Below are 17,531 nucleotides of genomic sequence, written 5' to 3' on the forward strand. Positions count from 1 at the left end.
ATATTAATTATTAATATAAATATAATTAAAAATTAAAAATTAATATTAAATAAAAATTATTAAAAATAAAAATGATTTTAATTAAAAAAAGAATCAACATTAATTATTTTTTAATTCTTTCCCCCTCTTTTCTCTCTAGTTGAAGACATGTGTAAGGAGTTGGAGAAGATTTGATCTTTTTCCTTGTGCTTCTTGCAATAAGAATTGGCTCTCTGAGAATTGTCAAAGAACTCACAGAAAAAGAAAACTCCCTTCTCAATCCTCTCCCTCTTCCAAAAACTAACCTCCTGTAATCCACATCCCCCAAGAAGAATAAAGAAAGGCTCTCTTGTGGTGGTGTCCCAACTATATTGATTTGGTAATTGCTATGATTTTTTGTTATGTTCAAGTTCCAATGAGGAGAGTTCGCGATTAGTTCGAGGGATTTCGTGAAGATCTTTGATTCTTCAAGACTAAGTAAATTTCTATCCATAATTCCCTCTTCTTAGCATGATATAAAATATGGTTTTGCATAAATTATTGTTATGTCATTTTGAAACTTTGTGTAAAAAAATCAAAATTGGGACGATCCCGCTTCCGCTATGGACCTCACGATTCCTTTAATAAATAAATAACAAAAATAAATAAAATAAAAATGATGGATTTCTCTCATTTCTCCAATTTTTTTGGACTTTTCTTAATATGTGTCTTACAAAACTTACCAAATACTACTGTTTATAGACAATTTGGCAACAAATAAGTGGATTACATGGACACTAAGAAAAATCTGACATTCCAACCTGAGGAGCCACTCAATGTAGAGGGAGTACCACCCCAACAAATCTGACATTCTACAACAGTTGAAGATAGCGTTGGTTAAAAATAGCTATTGTTGTAAAAGGAGAAAAAAAAAAGGAGGGCGTCCTTTAAAATAAAACAAAAAAACCGAGCGGGCATATTGAAAAATATCCATCACTTAAACGCGGACTAACACACGAAAATAGGATTTCACAAATCCCCCCTCTTCCTCTCTCGTCTGCCTTTTGAACTTCTTCTCTCCTCTCGTCTTCTCTTCCTCTCAATCTTCTCAATCACACCTCTTCTTCTCTCCTCTCTTCCTTTCTCGCTTGCCTTTTTCTTAGTTCTCAATATAATTTTTTTTTCTAAAACTGAGTCCTCGTTCACGCTTTCCACTCTGCAGATGGCTTGTTGAAAAATCTCAGGCTTCAATTTCTTCATCTTCGTGTAGCTTTCGATGAAATCTGGACTTCACTGTGAACCAAAATTTGAGTTTCCTAACGGATGGCGGGCATGTGATCTCCCTTTTTTGTATTTAATGAGGTCGAGTCGGAGGTACAATGGTAGTTTAGGGACATCAGAGCCCGAATTTGATCAGGTTAGAGAAGTGGACAGGATCAATCTCAAGTTCGCCGAAGCGAGGGAAGAGATTGGGTCAACTATGGGGTCCGAAGAGACCGTATATTTTGATTAAGAGGTCGAGTGTGCTCAAGATGCTGTGAAAGAAAATTTGAAATATACGAAAGGCTTCTGACGAAGTTTCTCGAGAGCGAAATAAAGGCGTTGCAGAGGTAAATGAGGCTTAGATTAAATAGCTAAAGGGTGAGCTTAAACACCTTGACGAGTAATTGACGTCCATGTATTTCATTCTCTTCTTCTCTAATAAATAACCAGATTTTTACTCCACTAAATATTTTTAGATTGAGGCTAAAATGCTTTTAGATTGCAACCCATGTCTTGCTAAATACTCCACTTTCGGTGGCCTTAATTCTCCTCTCCATTTTGCGGCTGCTAAAGGCCACAACGAGGTTTGTTTTTCTATTTTGCTTCTCTAATTTCTGCATTTTAGCTGTTTGTTTTAAATATTGATTTGAAGTTTCATCATTCTGATTTTTTTTTCTTGTTCCTTTGGTTTTGTTGTAATTGTTTGTTTTTTTTTTCTTCTTGTCTTGGGTGTCTGGGTTTTTCTTAGATTATATCCTTGTTGCTTGAAAATGGAGCTGATGTGAATTCCAGGAATTACTGTGGCCAGGTATGTGACTTTGATGCTTTTTCCTCTACTGGGTTTTGTTTGGACTAGGTGTCTGATCTTCAAGACGAGAGGATTTTAGGTTTATCACTTTTTATCCTAAATTTATGAATGAATTTTTGGTACCCCTGTTTTTGTTCTTGATGCGGTGTAATTGTATTATTAACAACTTGGATTGTTGCAATTACTCCATTATGATGGTCAAAATTTGTAGGATACTCTGCCTTTTGTTTTTCAATTTTCTAAGTGCACGAAATCTGATAGCAACATTTGCTTTTATGTAATCAGTAAATACCCTGAAATGAATGTGCAATTTACTTGTTTTGTATTGTTTTGTTCGTGTACATGAAGACAGCAGTGATGCAAGCTTGTCGATATGGGCGCTGGGAAGTTGTACAAACTCTTCTAGTTTTCAGATGCAATGTGAGTTGTTAAATTGGAACTAGCTTTGCTACTGTCATTTATAAGTTGTTTGGTGGCTAGCATGTATGGAGCATGAAAACGACGGCCTTCGTAAAGCTGTTTTCTTTTAGCCGTAGTTTGAAATCTATACTCTCATTTCTGGTGAGAGAAATATTCTTGCATGTAACTGCCACAAGGACATGATATTTTTTAGTTTTTTCTTTTTCTTAATCTTGATCATGTAAAGTGTTTTGTTAGTGCCTATAACCAATGGCTATTGGTTCAAGATTGAGTTGTGATTATAATAGCTTGTTTGTTGTAATCAGGTAATGAGAGCAGACTACCTTAGCGGTCGGACTGCTCTTCATTTTGCTGCTGTAAATGGTCATGTGAGATGTCTAAGACTTATTGTGGCGGACTTTGTTCCTAGTGTTCCTTGTGATGCTATTAATAGTCAGACAGTTGTTAGCAGAAGCGATGGTGTGAATGTGAAGAACAGATGCGTTCAAGGGTACTTAAACTTTTTTATAAATTTGATTATATAGATATTAGATTGCCTTTTGGTGGTCAGTCACAAGAGTTATGATGGTGCTATTGCATACGTTTGGTCCTTCTAATTCTATACGTCAGGTGGTTTTGAGAGTCAATCGATACTTAGGCACTTCTCCTCTCCTGTTGTAGGTATTAGGGATCAAACTCAAAGCTTTTAGAAGACAAATGCTACTAAGTGGTTTGTATATTTACATTTTTTCCATATGTTAATTTTGTAGAAAAATCTTTCATAATGCATGTTGTAGTGGATTTAGCTTTTCAATTAAATTGCTTGGTGCATATCATGTAGTTAGGGTGGCTTCTTCATATATGCATGTTATAGTAGATTTAGGAACTTAATTGGTTTGTTTTGTGGCTATCATACAATTATCATAGCTACTTCATATATGCATGTTATAGTGAATGATGGAACATATTTACATTTTCGAGTAAGAACAAACATGCGTCTTCTTCCTCTCTTTTATGTCATTTTCAATGCCAAGCTCTAAGGATTTCTCTCAACTTTCTTCATCTACTAGGTGCATTTCTCTCTTTCTCAAAATTATTGAACATTCAAAGTTAATCGAGGTTAGTCACTGAATCCGTCTACCCATTTAAACTCTTTTTATTTTTTTATTTCAAAATCAACTTTGAAATTTCATTTTCTTTTGATTTTTTGCTTTTGCTTTTTTCCCCTTAAATTCAAAGTTAGCGATTCACGAATGCAGATGCTTCACGATCTTCAAGAACTCAATTGGTGAGCATATTTGAAAATATACAAGTTGGGCAATCTAATCTGCAAGATGGATTTGTCACGAACAAAGGCGTGGTGACATGAGATGGTAGGCAACGATTTTTATTCAAATTTCTTCATGGCTCTATTTTGGAAACATATATTGATTTTCTTTTCAAAGTTTTGAGTATTTTATTTTTTTTGCCTTAGTTCCTATGATTTCCTTGAAATTCTAAGACAAATAGTGTATGTAGATGCTTTAACTTGTTGTTTGACTAATTTGTTCTCTTGTTGATGTTTTTCATAGAGTTTTTTAGCACTTGAGCTTTGGTGTTATGTTTCTAATTCATATTTCTCTGCATGTTTCTATCATTAGAACTTTAGTGGAGAAATTCATAATGAAAACATGGATATAAGCCAATTGAAATCTTCTATCATAAAAATCAATTTATTGCAGGTATTGATATTAGACTTTTCGACTATGAAGGTGTTTAGTTTTGGCACTTGTTTTCTTTCGATTTTATTAATTGAGAAACAATATTTTAACTTGGAAGTTTTTGTTCCTTATATTTCTTACAATTGATAATGCACAGTTCCCTATCTTAGCCAGCTGTTAACCATTGTTAAAGCCATAGGATTCTCACCCAAGAATCCTATGGCTTATATTTCTAGCAAGTTTGGGTTCTCAATTTTTTTACTCTCTATTACATTATGGCTTGTTTCTGGATTTTTTTGTGTCAACATTTTTGTAGTTGATTTGATGGTGGTTTCTTCAAGATCTCATCCTTTGTTGGTTAGATCTACTTGGAAGTAATTTTAGGCTTTTTCTTTCAGAACGTTAGTGTTCGTACTGCCTTTTCGTGTTGGAACTACTATTTTTGCTTGATTTCTGATTGAATTATTCTTGAGGAGGTTGAAATGGTGCTAAAATTCAACTTTCTGTGGATATTCTTTGGGAATATGAGATGGGTTTGCTTGGATTATTTGGTTTCTGCTAGTAAAGTGTTAGTAAAGTGTCTCCTGAATGAATTTTTTCCTTATTGTTTGAGAAGCTCAACTCGGTTTGCAATGCTTCTTTAATTTAGCTTCATTAAGTAGTTTTCTTTCTCAAGTCTGATCATATTTGGTTTTGTTGAAATAGGTGTCGTCTATCTTTTAGCCTTTGTTTTATTGTTTTGAGAATCTTGCTTTTAGCCTTTGTTTCATTGTTTTTAGAATCTTGTTTTCAACTAGACTTATCTGTAGTGCAACCTAGTAGAGTTTTCGGTCCCAATCATGGGCATGTACAAGACATATATGCATATGGTGGACATACATTTCCGATATGTTGATCCCTGGATAAAGTTCAACTATGTAAGAAAATTTATTTACTACTTTGTGGATTAAGTATTCATTTAGTTCATTAGCTAATCTATTGTTAGAGTTAGATCATGATGATTTATGAAAGTTATTTTCTTTTATTTTTTATTAGGTGATCGATAGGACGACAAACAACGAAGCTACATATTTTTTGTGGGACAATTTTGGTATCGCTATAATCTAAACATCTCTTTTGATTGTATCAACTTTTTGGGATTATATATGTAGTCATTTTATTTGGTTTAAGATTTATAACTTGTGCTATTAGGTAAGAACTTTGTTAGAACATACTTTTGATGACTATATCAAACCTTTTGGATGAATATAGTATTTTATGTTTTTTGTATGCTATAAATTTGAAAATTTTGATTATAATTATGATTGTGGATTTAGATGAAATGTGAATTACATCTTTCTTTGTTTAGACAATAATATGGGCAAACGATTTCTATAAATAGATGTTTATACATAATTCTACAATAATATTTGTGAAGCAAAATGTAAAATCTAAAAAAATGTTATTAACAAGTGCTATTAAAGATCAATTATAGCATTGTTTTCACTATTAGAAAAAAATATCTAAAGAAAGTTCATTAACATTAAAATTTATGCTTGAAGATGAGGTATTTATAGCTTTTTTTCATTACGATGAAAAAATGTTATTAAAAATAAGGGACTTTCAATAACGTGTCTAAAATCGCTATCAAACGTCTTTTATAACCATTTTTTTTATTGTTATGAAAACTTCTGATGGTACTTTTCCAATACAATGAGACGTTTCCATAATATTGAATTAAAACCATCATATCTCAACTTTCTATAGCGATATTAATAGTTGTACAAAAACGCTATGGAAAGTTGAGGACTTTTAATAATATCAGTTACGACAACATTTATAAAATGTTATGAAAACTCTTTTATAGCGGTTTTACAATGTTATTAAAAACGCTTTTGAAAGATTTTGATAGCGTTTTTTATAGTGTTGAAAAAATGATATCAAAACATTTCAATAATGTTATTTTCAACGTTGGACAAACGCTATTGAAATGTTTTGATAGCGTTTTTCTAATGCTATAAAAAAATGCTACCAAAATGTTTCAATAGCGTTTTTTTTATGCTATGAAAAGTTTTTAGAGTATCATATATGTGCTATCAAAACAGGCTTTTTATAGCATTTTTTATAGTGTTGAAACAATGCTATGGAAAGTAATAACATGGACTACGACACATTTCGAAAAAACTATGGAAAGTTTACGATAGCGTTTTTTTAATGCTATTGTAAGTGATATTTTTTGTAGTGAGTGACATTTGGCTTTTTGACACAAAGGGTATCTATTTTACACATAATTTGTGATATTTATAATTCTCTCCCTTAGATACCCATTATATATATATAGCCTCATTAAAACCATACTCTTAAAAAGAATATGGTATATTTATTCCCCCTCATGAAAAAATACTCATAAATTAATATATGTGAACTAAATAATACATAAATAATTTTGGATAGGGCCGGCTTTAGTTATATGCAAGTGAGGTGATCGCTTAAGGCTTCCATTTTAGAGAGGCCTTATATATATATATAATATTGAAAATACAAACTACTAAAAAATCCATAATGAATGGCTCATAAACTCTCTCAATTTTGATTGTTGACATTTTAAATTTATTAACCTTTTATAAATTAGATTGTTAAAAAATAAAACAATTGACAGAGATGTTAAAAAATTAATTAATAAAAAAAAAGAACAATAAAGTATTAACACAAATTATTGTTGTTAAAAATCTTGCTAAAAATAATTTAACATATTGAGGAAGTAATGAAAAAAGTTATCAAGAAAATAATGAAAATTTTTAAAACTTAGTTGAAAAGATTGCCGAATTTGATTCAATAATGTAAGAACATGTTCATTGTATTCAAAATAAAGAAATTCATTATCATTATTGAAGACACCATATTTGGTATGACTCGTTTTTTTTTTTTTAAAGTATATGTTTTATTATTATTATTTTTTTTTGTTAATGGAGTTTAAAAAAATCTAAAAGGAAATATTATATATATATATATAGAAATAGAAGAAAAGTAAAAAAAAACATTAAATAAAAATATTATTATTTTTTATTTTTTCCCCATTCTTCCTTCTTTTCCATTCTTCTCCTATTCTTCCCCATTTCTCTCCCTCTCCCCCACTTCTCTCCTCCATTTTTCGAAGCATATTTAAGCCTTATTATAGCTGATAGAAAAGGAACATAATACATTTTGGAAGGGAGGAACACATGGAAGAGAGATTTAGGTGAAGAGAAGGGGATTGAGAAATTATTATACATATTGAAAATAGAGAAAAGAGAAGATTATAGAGATTTAAGAAATAAATTGGAGATGAGATGAGAAGAGAGTTAAGGTGGAGATATTTTAGAGAAAAAAGTAAAAAAAATCATAGTAAATGTCCAACATTCTAGCGATATCCATCATAGTGTAAACTTCAACGAGATCTCCATTGACACACATGACTTCCGATGAAAGGAGTGCGAGATAAATACCGACGAACCCAAAACTGCAACCCACTTGAAAAGAAAATAATGAAAGAAGAAGAGAAGGGAAGAAAGAGGAAAGGGTGGAAGAAGAAAAAGAAGAAAAATCATGGAGAAAGAGGAGAGAAAAAAAAGTAAAGTGAATTTTGTTCTCTCCAGTTCAACTAGGGGCTCGTTTGCTCCAAAATACACGTTGGGCACGATGGCACATCAAACGAATCGCTTTTTCGAGAAATACACTATCCTGTATATAGAGTTATACCCTCAAGCTTATTTACAGATCTCCCTATTACCGGGAAACCTACAGAAGTCAAAGCGACCTTGCTTGCATTCGTCAAAGGGTAGCTTCTTCCGGGCTCGAGCACCCCCCAAATAGATTGAATCTTTCCTATCGACGATCTTTCTCGGTGCATAAGCGAGGCTTAGCGATCGAGGCGGCGAACAACAAGACTACAACTCAATTTTGTGTGCGTCCCATTTTTAATTTCTTTTATCATTTGAATTTCTTCCTTTTATTTATTTTTTCTCCAAAACCTTCCTTCTTTTAATGGATTTTAAAATCCAATATTGATATCAATTTGATTTTTTTTCATAAAGTTTTGTTTCAAAATTTTAAAGGTTTTCAAATTGATTTTATTAAAAAAAAATCAATAAATTTTAATCACAATTGGAGTTTCAATTTCGTTTCAATTAGTTTTATAAATAAATTCTAATTTAGAATTCCCAAATAAAACTTATTTGGATTTACTTTAAAGTTTTCTAATTAACTTCGATAATTTTTCCAAATTTCAATTTAATCTTCAAATTGGAGTTCTATAAAAGAACTCCAATATCAATTTGGTGTCCAACCCTTCAATCTGAATAAAATGAATTTTGAATAATTTCAATTATGAGTTTCAAAAACATCTCGATTTCAACTTTAATTTGATATTTTCATAAATGAATTTTAACTTGGTTTTAATTCACATTTGTCAATGGAATTTCAATTTCATTTGACAATTTTAAATTTATTTTAATTCAAATTTTGTAATAAAATTCAATTTGGTTTAAATGATTTTGAATAATTTCAATTTGGAATTTCTAAAAGCAACCTCAATTTACTTTAATTTGAATATTTAATAAATGATTTTTAAATTTGTTTTAATTCAAAGTTTTCAAATGAATTTCAATTTCATTCAAATTTGAATTTTATAAATGAAGCTCTAATTGGATTTTCACTTTAGTTTACAAAATAAATTTCAATCTTCCTTTGAAGGGCTTACACCACTCATAAGGATTTATTCATATTTATCTCTAAAATGTGCTTTGTGAGACATTTCTTTAACTATCATGTTAATCCTTTGACGGAGTTGAAATTGTCAAATATCTCAAATTCTTGAGATAAATGTTTCTCTAATTGGGAAATTCAAACAAATATAAAGTTTGACCATGAATTTTAAATAAAATTAACTATATGCAATAAGTTTGTCTAGGCTGAGGTACTTAAGTTGACTGTAAGAGAACGCCTCTACCTAAGAACTATTCATTAGTTGTATTTTATTTATTCATTAGTTTTTTTAATAAAATAAACATTTTTTCTTTACAATAAGGACCATTTTTTTATAAGATAAATTGGATAACAAAAATGAGATGTTTTCAAATGGATGTTGTAGGATGCTAATACTTTCCTACGCTCAACGACCCCCAAACTTAACTTTAGTTAAGTAGACCACATTTTTTTCACCTTTCACCTCAAAAGAGACCCTTAAGGAAAGACGTCGGCCGCTCTGCGTTGCAATGATGTTACAACAGCTTGGCGACTCCACTGGGAATATAGAGGGTCAGAGTCGTTATGTTTTACTTCTGTTATCCATGCATTTTTGTTGGTCTATTTTGTTTGTCATTAAATTGTTTATATTTTCTTTAATTGTAAATAATTTTGTGAATACTTTATTGATTGTTTTCTCTCACACATTCACGAGCCTCCTATCCAAGCTATGCCATTTAGTATTAGATTAAGAGGTTGAGTAATGTGACCTTCATAGAACCTGGTCCCTATGTAGGTGCATAAAAATCTACACCCAGGTCAACTATGCTGTGAAAGCAGTTGGAAGACTTGGGGGACCGTTTTTCACTAGGAATGTTAGAACTTAAAGTTATACGATCATGCATTTTGGAGCAAACAACACCTTATCAAAAGTTGCATTTTAGAAAATGTAGGTTTGTTCATACCAATAACTAAAGAGGATAGAAGTCATTAAGAAAGTCTTTAAAAAATATCAAAATTTAGGAGGTTATTAATTTTATTTTTCTTCTTCAAAGTCTTTTAGAAAAAATATTTTTCAATTTTCATTCTAAAAAAAATAAAAATAAAAATTTTGGAAATTTTCATAAAAAGTTTTAAATTTGGATTTTCTTTACGTCTTTAAGAATTAAAAGACTTTCATGGTTTTCAAAAGGATTTTTTTTTTTTTTTTAAAAAAAAAGAAACAAAAATGAGGTCTTTTAGGAGAAAGTTTTCCCATGATGAGAGCCTTTAAGAAAATAGTTTTCTTGGTTTAAATTTTTTTCTCTAAAAAATGAGGTCTCTTCGGAAACAAATCTTTAAAAAGTCAATAAAATTTAAAAAAGTTCTCATATAAAAAGAAAAGTTTTCAATATTTTTTAAAAAAAACCACACAGAAAAAAAAAAGCAAAAACAAAACAAAAAGGACTAAAAGAGTTTTTCCTAAAAAAAAAGGTCTTAGAAAAATCTTAAAAACAAAGAAAAAAAACCAAAAGTTTTCACAAGGATTTTGAATTTGGATTTTTTTAGAAAAAGAAAACTCAATGATCTTTAAAAAAAATAATAAATATGATATTATACAAACAAAAGCAAAAAAATCATAAACAAATTTCCACGTAATTTTCTTTTATAAATAAAGTCTATAGAAAAGAAGGATTATTTTTTTAATGTTTTTGGAAAAAAATAGATTAAAAAATCATAGGAAGTCTTAATTAGATTTTTATTCGAGGAAGGATCTTTAGAAAGGAAGTTTTTCTACGGTAAAAAAATATTTATTTCCCTAAAAAAGATTTTTTCTTCTAAAAAAAAGTGTTAAAAAAATCTAAAAATTTTCTCAAAAAAGTCTTAAAAAATTTCAAAATTGATTATGCTTTTTCCGAAAGGGCGTCTTTTCTATGATTAAATAAAAAAAGAACGAAACAAAACAAAAATGACAAAAAAACACAAAAAGTATAGATTTTCTTTTAAACAAAAAGGTCTTGAAAAGGTGTCTTTTAAAAAAAAGTCAAAAAACAAAAAATGTGAAGAAAAAAAATATTTTTTTATCAAGTTTTTAAAATCGGATTTTTTTTTTTGTTTTCTCAAGATGGAAATCTTGAGTAAAAGAAGATTTTTCTATGGTTAAAAAAAGAAAAAGGAGTTTTGCTTCTTTTTTTTCACAGAAAAAGCTTAAAAAACAAAAAAATCGTTCAAATTTTGTTCTAAAGAAGAAAAAAACTTCTAAAAAATATTTTAAAAATAAAAAAACAAATCATCAAAGGGTTTTAAATTTGAAAGGTATTTAGAAAAAGAAATTCAATGATCTTTTAAAAAGAAAAAGAAAAACAAACAAAAACAGTTTTTTTGTTTTTTTTAAAGGATCTTCTAAAAATTGTCTTTAGCAAAGCACGATTTTCACTATTGTTCACAAAAAAAAAAAAAAAAAAAAAAAAAAAAAAAAAAAACTCGTTGTGCTTGCATTTTTCTAAATTTGATATCGAGTTTCTAACTTATATCTGGAACACATAGCATCTTTAGGAGTATTGTAGTGTTTCGAAGGGAATATTGTGCATGTATGAGATTCTCATTCAAATTAATTCATTTGTTATTTACATTGAACTAATTTGAAACCATTGGTCTTTTTAAGATTAGGATTTGTCGTCATATTAGTTTTGACATTTATAAAAGTCACCAAATCACTCAAAACATCTTTCAGGACCTTTCACATTTTAGGATAAGATGTTGTTAGTATCCTTGTGTAGACGCAATGGTCATGCACTTGTGAAAGGCTTATGGAGCTCATATCGAAAATAAAAGGGTCATGCATTTGTATTTATCTTCATTTCATATGTGGCTATAAATGAATTCTAACTCTTGTATAAAAAAGTCTCACTTATGATACATTTAGGGTCAGACGCTACATCGACATGCATGATCCACCATTGATTGAAGACAAAATTTGAGAAGGTTAACTTTTTTTTTTTTTTTTTTTTTTGTATAACATGATCACATTTTGAAAAAAAAAAAAATAATTATACCATCATATATGCATTAGAAAAATTCAAGATTATTGTATTCATCATCACATCATTAACATGTTTCCATTTTCATTTTTTTTAAAAAAAAACATGCACATTTTCCTTGCCTTTTCTTTTTAAAGAAAACAGCTCAACAACCACATGTTTGTTATTCTTATAAGATAAAAGGCGAAATCATGGAAAAGCATAATGAAAAAAGAATTGACGTATCATTGATCAGATTCAGGAGAAAATCATAAAGATTTAAAATATGGAGCTAGAAAAGATTAGTCAAATACAAGAGCAAATCTTGAGAATTCAAAATTTGGAGATAATGAGGAGGCGAGCCACGTTGATCTCTTGTTCTTTCTTTTTTCTTTTTTCTTTTTTGTTATCAATAAAGTCAATTTCTTTGAATTGAGTAGAAAATAAGTGACATCAAACCATGACATAGCTAAATACATAGAAAATATGTGAAAATAAGTCATTTTGTTTTTCTAAAAGAGGTCAAAGTTTCATTGTGCACTTGCATTCAAGTATCACTCATATCATGACACTTGCTTTAAAAAAATATGATTTCTTTGATAATGTTTCTTCTTTGGAAGTAAGATGAAAATACTTCTTTCGTATTTCAAATATTTTTGAAAGGGAAACTATTGAATTCACTCTAATCATTCTCATTAATCAAAACCTTAGCAAGAATCTTGAGTAGTTATGGTCTATTGTCATTTGGGAAAAATGTGTAAAAAAAAAAAGGGAAAAGAAGAAAAAAAAGAAGAAAAAAGAAAAGAAAAAGAAAAGATGCTTTCACTACTCTCGTTGAGAATAAAGGAAAACGGTGAGTTTCAACCATTTTATCCCTCGTTTGAAATATATTTTCATATTTCAAACATTTTATAAGTTCCCTAAAGGAACGAGAGATGGTTACTTCTATGATCCTAAGAATATAAAGGTGTTTGTGTTGACAAACACTACCTTTTTAGAAGAGGATCACATAAGGGAGCATAAACCTCGAAGTAAGATTTGTTGAGTGAACTTTCCAATGAAGCTACTAAACCATCAATAAGAGTTGTTGAAGAACCCGATACCTCAATAAGAGTTGTTGAAGTTGGATCATCTAGTAGATCAAGTCCACCTCAAGTGTCGAGGGAACCTCAACATAATGGGAGGGTTGTGAACCCACCTGTTCGTTATATGGGTTTAACAGAAATCCTAGTTATCGTAGCTGACGGAGATGTCGAGGATCCATTGTTTTGCAAGAAGGTCATAGAGGATATTGACAAAGATGAGTGGATCAAAGTTATGGATCTCAAAATGGAGTCTATGTACTTCAATTCGGTTTGGGGTCTTGTAGATCAACCTAATGGGGTTAAACCTATAGGTTACAAGTAGATCTACGAGAGAAAACAAGGTGTTGATGGGAAGGTGCAAAAGGTTATACCTAAGTTGAGGGAGTCGACTATGAGGAGATTTTCTCACCTGTTACCATGTTAAAGTCTATCTGAATCCTCTTGTCCATTGCCTCATATTATGACTATAGGATTTGCCAAATGGACGTCAATGTTGCTTTTCTGAATGAAAATCTTGAGGAGACCATTTATATGGAGCAGACTGAGGGATTCATAATCCAAGGTCAAGAGCAAAAGGTTTGCAAGCTTAATCGATCTATTTATGGATTGAAGCAAGCTTCTCGATCTTGAAATATAAGATTTGATACTGCGATCAAATCTCATGGATTTAATCAGAATGTTGACGAGCCTTGTGTTTACAAGAGAATCATCAACAGTTCAGTAGCTTTTCTAGTGTTGTATGTAGACGATATCCTACTCATTGAGAATGATGTAGGTTTACTGACTGAAATTAAGAATTGGCTAGCAACCCAATTCCAAATGAAAGATTTAGGAGAGATGCAGTTTGTTCTGGGTATTCAGATCTTTAGAGATCGAAAGAAAAAAATACTAGCCCTGTCTCAAGCATCGTACATTGACAAGATTCATGTCAAGTTTTTGATGTAGAACTCCAAGAGAGGTTTACTTCCTTTCAGACATGGAGTTATATTGTTTAAGGGACAATATCCTAGAACACCTCAAGAGGTTGAGAAAATGAGACGGATCCCCTATGCATCGGCTATTGATAGCCTGGTGTATGCGATGTTATCTACTAAACCTGATATTTGCTATGCAGTGGGAATAGCCGTTAGATATTAGTCTAATCCAGGATTTGATGATTGGACGACTGTTAAGAACATCCTCAAGTATCTACAGATAACAAGGATGATATATCAGTCTACATGCTCGTGCATGGTTCTAAGGATCTGATCCTTATAGGATACATGAACTCTGATTTCCAGACTGATAAGAATTCTAGAAAATCTACATCAGGATTAGTGTTCACTTTTAATGAAGGAGCAGTAGTCTAGAGGAGCACCAAAAGGGGTGCATTGCTGACTCCACTATAGAGGCCGAGTACGTAGCGACTTGTGAAGCTACTAAGGAAGCTGTGTGGCTCAAGAAATTCTTGATTTATTTCGAAGTGGTTCCAGACATGTCAAAGGCCATCATCCTTTATTGATAATAGTGGTGTTGTGGCTAATTCCCAAGAGCCTAGGAGTCATAAGTACGGGAAGCACATAGAATGGAAGTATCCTCTCATTCGAGAGATTGTGCATTGAAGGGATGTGATCGTCACGTAGATAGTTTTAGAGCACAACATTGCCGATCCATTTACAAAGGCCTTCAATGCTAAGGTGTTTGAGGGTCACTTGTAGAGTATTGGTCTATGGGACAGACCCCATTTCATCTAGGGCAAGTGGGAGATTTTGTACTGTGCGCATATTACGCCCTAGTTTATTGTTTTATGTGTACTTTTATATTAGTGTGACTTTTATATTGTACGCTCCACTAGCTTTAGGACTAGTGGGAGATTGTTGGGGTTGATGCCCTAAATCTCATGGATCTTGTAGTTTGTAATTGTAATGTATAAATATTTTATTTGTTTAATAAAATATGAGATATTTTATTCGACCTTTAGTAGCATTAACCCACAAACCAATAAACTAACATCCAAGGTTATCTTCTGTAGCTTAAACATGTATGTAGAGACATATAGGTGGATCGTGTTTAAGGGATAGCCTAAATGGTATGTACTAGATGGATAAGGCCGAGTACCTTATCCTGGTGGCTCTACAAATCTGACCCTTTTTGTAGATATTACAATTGTTATAAAGTGCTACCAATGTTTTGATCCTGATCATTCATGTGGAGACATGTGAGCAGGAGTATTCTATACAAAGGGGTTTGTATAAGACCGGATCACAAAATGACTAGTTAAATTATAACACCATTCATAATAAAGACTTACATTTCACTAGGATGACCATAGGTGACATGACCTGAATCTCGAGTGATTTGTGTACTCTTGCCTATAAAGACGATTCTTTGATTTGTATGGATGAGAGTGACCAGATCCCTGACTCAATAAGCCTACCATTTTGGGGATTCATCTGATTGAGGAGCTGGTAACACAGCTACGTAAGGCGAAATTCACTTCTTTCATGATGTTGGGGTAAGTAGATAAATTACTCCCTTAAGACTGATTTTAGGGCTTGAATAATGTGGCGCCACATCTCTTCTTTGCCTGAGAGGGTTTTGGTCATAGTTGGACTATGACTTATTATTTATTAGAGGGATCAGTGGTACTTAAAAAGTTAAATATAACTATAGGGACAAAACAATAATTTTGGCCCTGTTGTACTTACTAGCAATTTGTGAAAGGTTATCGTACCATTGATTGGTTATATCTAATGGACACAAAATTATATCTGTGGTGCAAAGAATGCAGCTATCGATTTTTAGTGGAGTGACCACTGTTAATGGATGTTGAATAATTAATTAAACTGAATAAATTAATTAAAGGAGTTTAATTAATTATTCAAGTATCATTGGAGCTTCAATCTACAGGTTCATAAGGCCCCTGTAGCTCAACAGGGATTATTGAGAATTAATTTTGGATTAATTTGAATTGTTCAATGTAATTGAGGGAATTAATTATATGTGATATAATTAATTTAAATTAATTATATACGATATAATTAGTATAATGTATTCGATACATTATAATATAAAGTTTAGTTAGAGAGGAATTAAATATTTGAATATGACTCAAATACTAATTATATGAATGAGATTCATATAATTGAATTTAGTATAAATGTAACTTACATTAAATACCATGCATTATTGAGAGAATTAAAACTATATGCTATATTGTATTTGATACAATATAAAAACTATAGGTTATGTGTTATAGATGATATAATATATAGTGTTATATATATATATATATANATATATTATTTAAATTAAATTAAATTTTAATTTAATTTTTAAATTTCAAAATTAAAGGGAGGGAAATAACTTCCCTCCCCTTAATTCTCTCAATCCCTAACGTGTGGGACAGTTTTTCATGGAAGAGATTCATCTTCTTCATAGAAGATTTCACAAAAACTGAGGGTACTGTGTTTTTTCAAGGTCTGCCAAAAATCTCCTAAGAATTCTTTTTCTCTCTCTCAAACTCTCTCCCTCTTCCAAAATCTTAAAACCCACACCTCCTGAGAAATTCTCATCCCAAGAGAATACAGAGATAATTCTCGTGGTGATGCCTCTTGGATTTACCATTCATTGGATTGTGACTGTTCGTGATTGAAATTCATTGGATTGTGACTGTTCGTGATTGAATAAGAGCAAATCCGTGAAGAAGGTTTTCGGTATCTTTGAAGGTAAGATCTTCTCCTCCTTATTCCTTGCACGTTGTAAATTAAATATTAATTGCATAAATTACATTTTGTAATTTTATTGTTCTATGAAAATTAAAACTGGGCCGATCTCTACGGAACTTCACATTTCCATCAAGAAGAAGAGGAGAAGGAAAGAAAGAGGCAAAGGTGGAAGAAGAAAAAGAAGAAAAATCATGGAGAAAAAAATAGGAGAGAAGAAAAGGTAAAGTGTGGTAGGTCCCATTATCATTTGAATTTCTTCCTTTTATTTATTTATTCTCCAAAACCTTCCTTCTTTTAATAGATTTCAAAATCCGATTTGATATTAATTTGAAAATGTTCATAAAGTTTTGTTTCAATTTTTTTAAAGGTTTTCAAATTGATTTTTTAAAAATCAATCAATTTTAATCCATTGGAGTTTTAATTTAGTTTCAATTAGTTTTACAAATAAATTCTAATTTAGAATTCCCAAATAAAACTTATTTGTATTTAATTTGAAGTTTTCTAATTAGCTTCAATAATTTTTCCAAATATCAATTTAATCTTCAATTTGGAGTTCTAAAAAAGAACTCTAATATCAGTTTGGTGTCCAACCCTTCAATTTGACTAAAATGAATTTTGAATCATTTCAATTTTGAGATTCTAAAACATTTAGATTTCAACTTTAATTTGATATTTTCATAAATGAATTCAATTTCAACTTTAATTTAATATTTTCATAAATGAAATTTAACTTCGGTTTTTCACATTTGTCAAACTTGGTTTTTCACATTTGTCAATGGAATTTCATTTCCATTCAAGTTTAGTTTCCAAATTATTTTAAATTTATTTTAATTCGAATTCCTTATATAAAATTCAATTTGATTTAAATAATTTTTGATAATTTCAATATCGAATTTCTAAAAGCAATTCAA

General features: G+C 30.6%; 1 protein-coding gene across 11 annotated transcripts; it reads left to right on the top strand.

Annotated features, from left to right (window-relative positions):
* The first annotated feature begins 951 nt into the window (after nt 1–951).
* LOC120087078 (E3 ubiquitin-protein ligase XBAT33-like) lies at nt 952–5,374 on the top strand. 11 transcript variants are annotated; one of them, XR_005484421.1, is made up of 8 exons: nt 952–1,805; nt 1,970–2,029; nt 2,378–2,449; nt 2,755–2,939; nt 3,499–3,547; nt 3,688–3,801; nt 4,926–5,045; nt 5,164–5,374. XR_005484421.1 is itself a non-coding variant. In XM_039043932.1 (7 exons), exons 2-7 carry the CDS (start codon nt 1,710–1,712, stop codon nt 3,718–3,720), a joined length of 495 nt encoding a protein of 164 aa, XP_038899860.1. In that variant the 5' UTR covers nt 952–1,599; nt 1,698–1,709; the 3' UTR covers nt 3,721–5,374. The 11 variants fall into 11 exon arrangements, 2 of the variants coding, with proteins under 2 accessions (XP_038899860.1, XP_038899859.1); XR_005484424.1 differs by having other exon boundaries at nt 4,938–5,045; XR_005484425.1 differs by having other exon boundaries at nt 4,951–5,045.
* Nucleotides 5,375–17,531: the final 12,157 nt, after the last annotated feature.

The sequence above is a fragment of the Benincasa hispida genome, chromosome 9, assembly GCF_009727055.1.
Source record: "Benincasa hispida cultivar B227 chromosome 9, ASM972705v1, whole genome shotgun sequence".
Classification (NCBI taxonomy): Eukaryota; Viridiplantae; Streptophyta; class Magnoliopsida; order Cucurbitales; family Cucurbitaceae; genus Benincasa; species Benincasa hispida.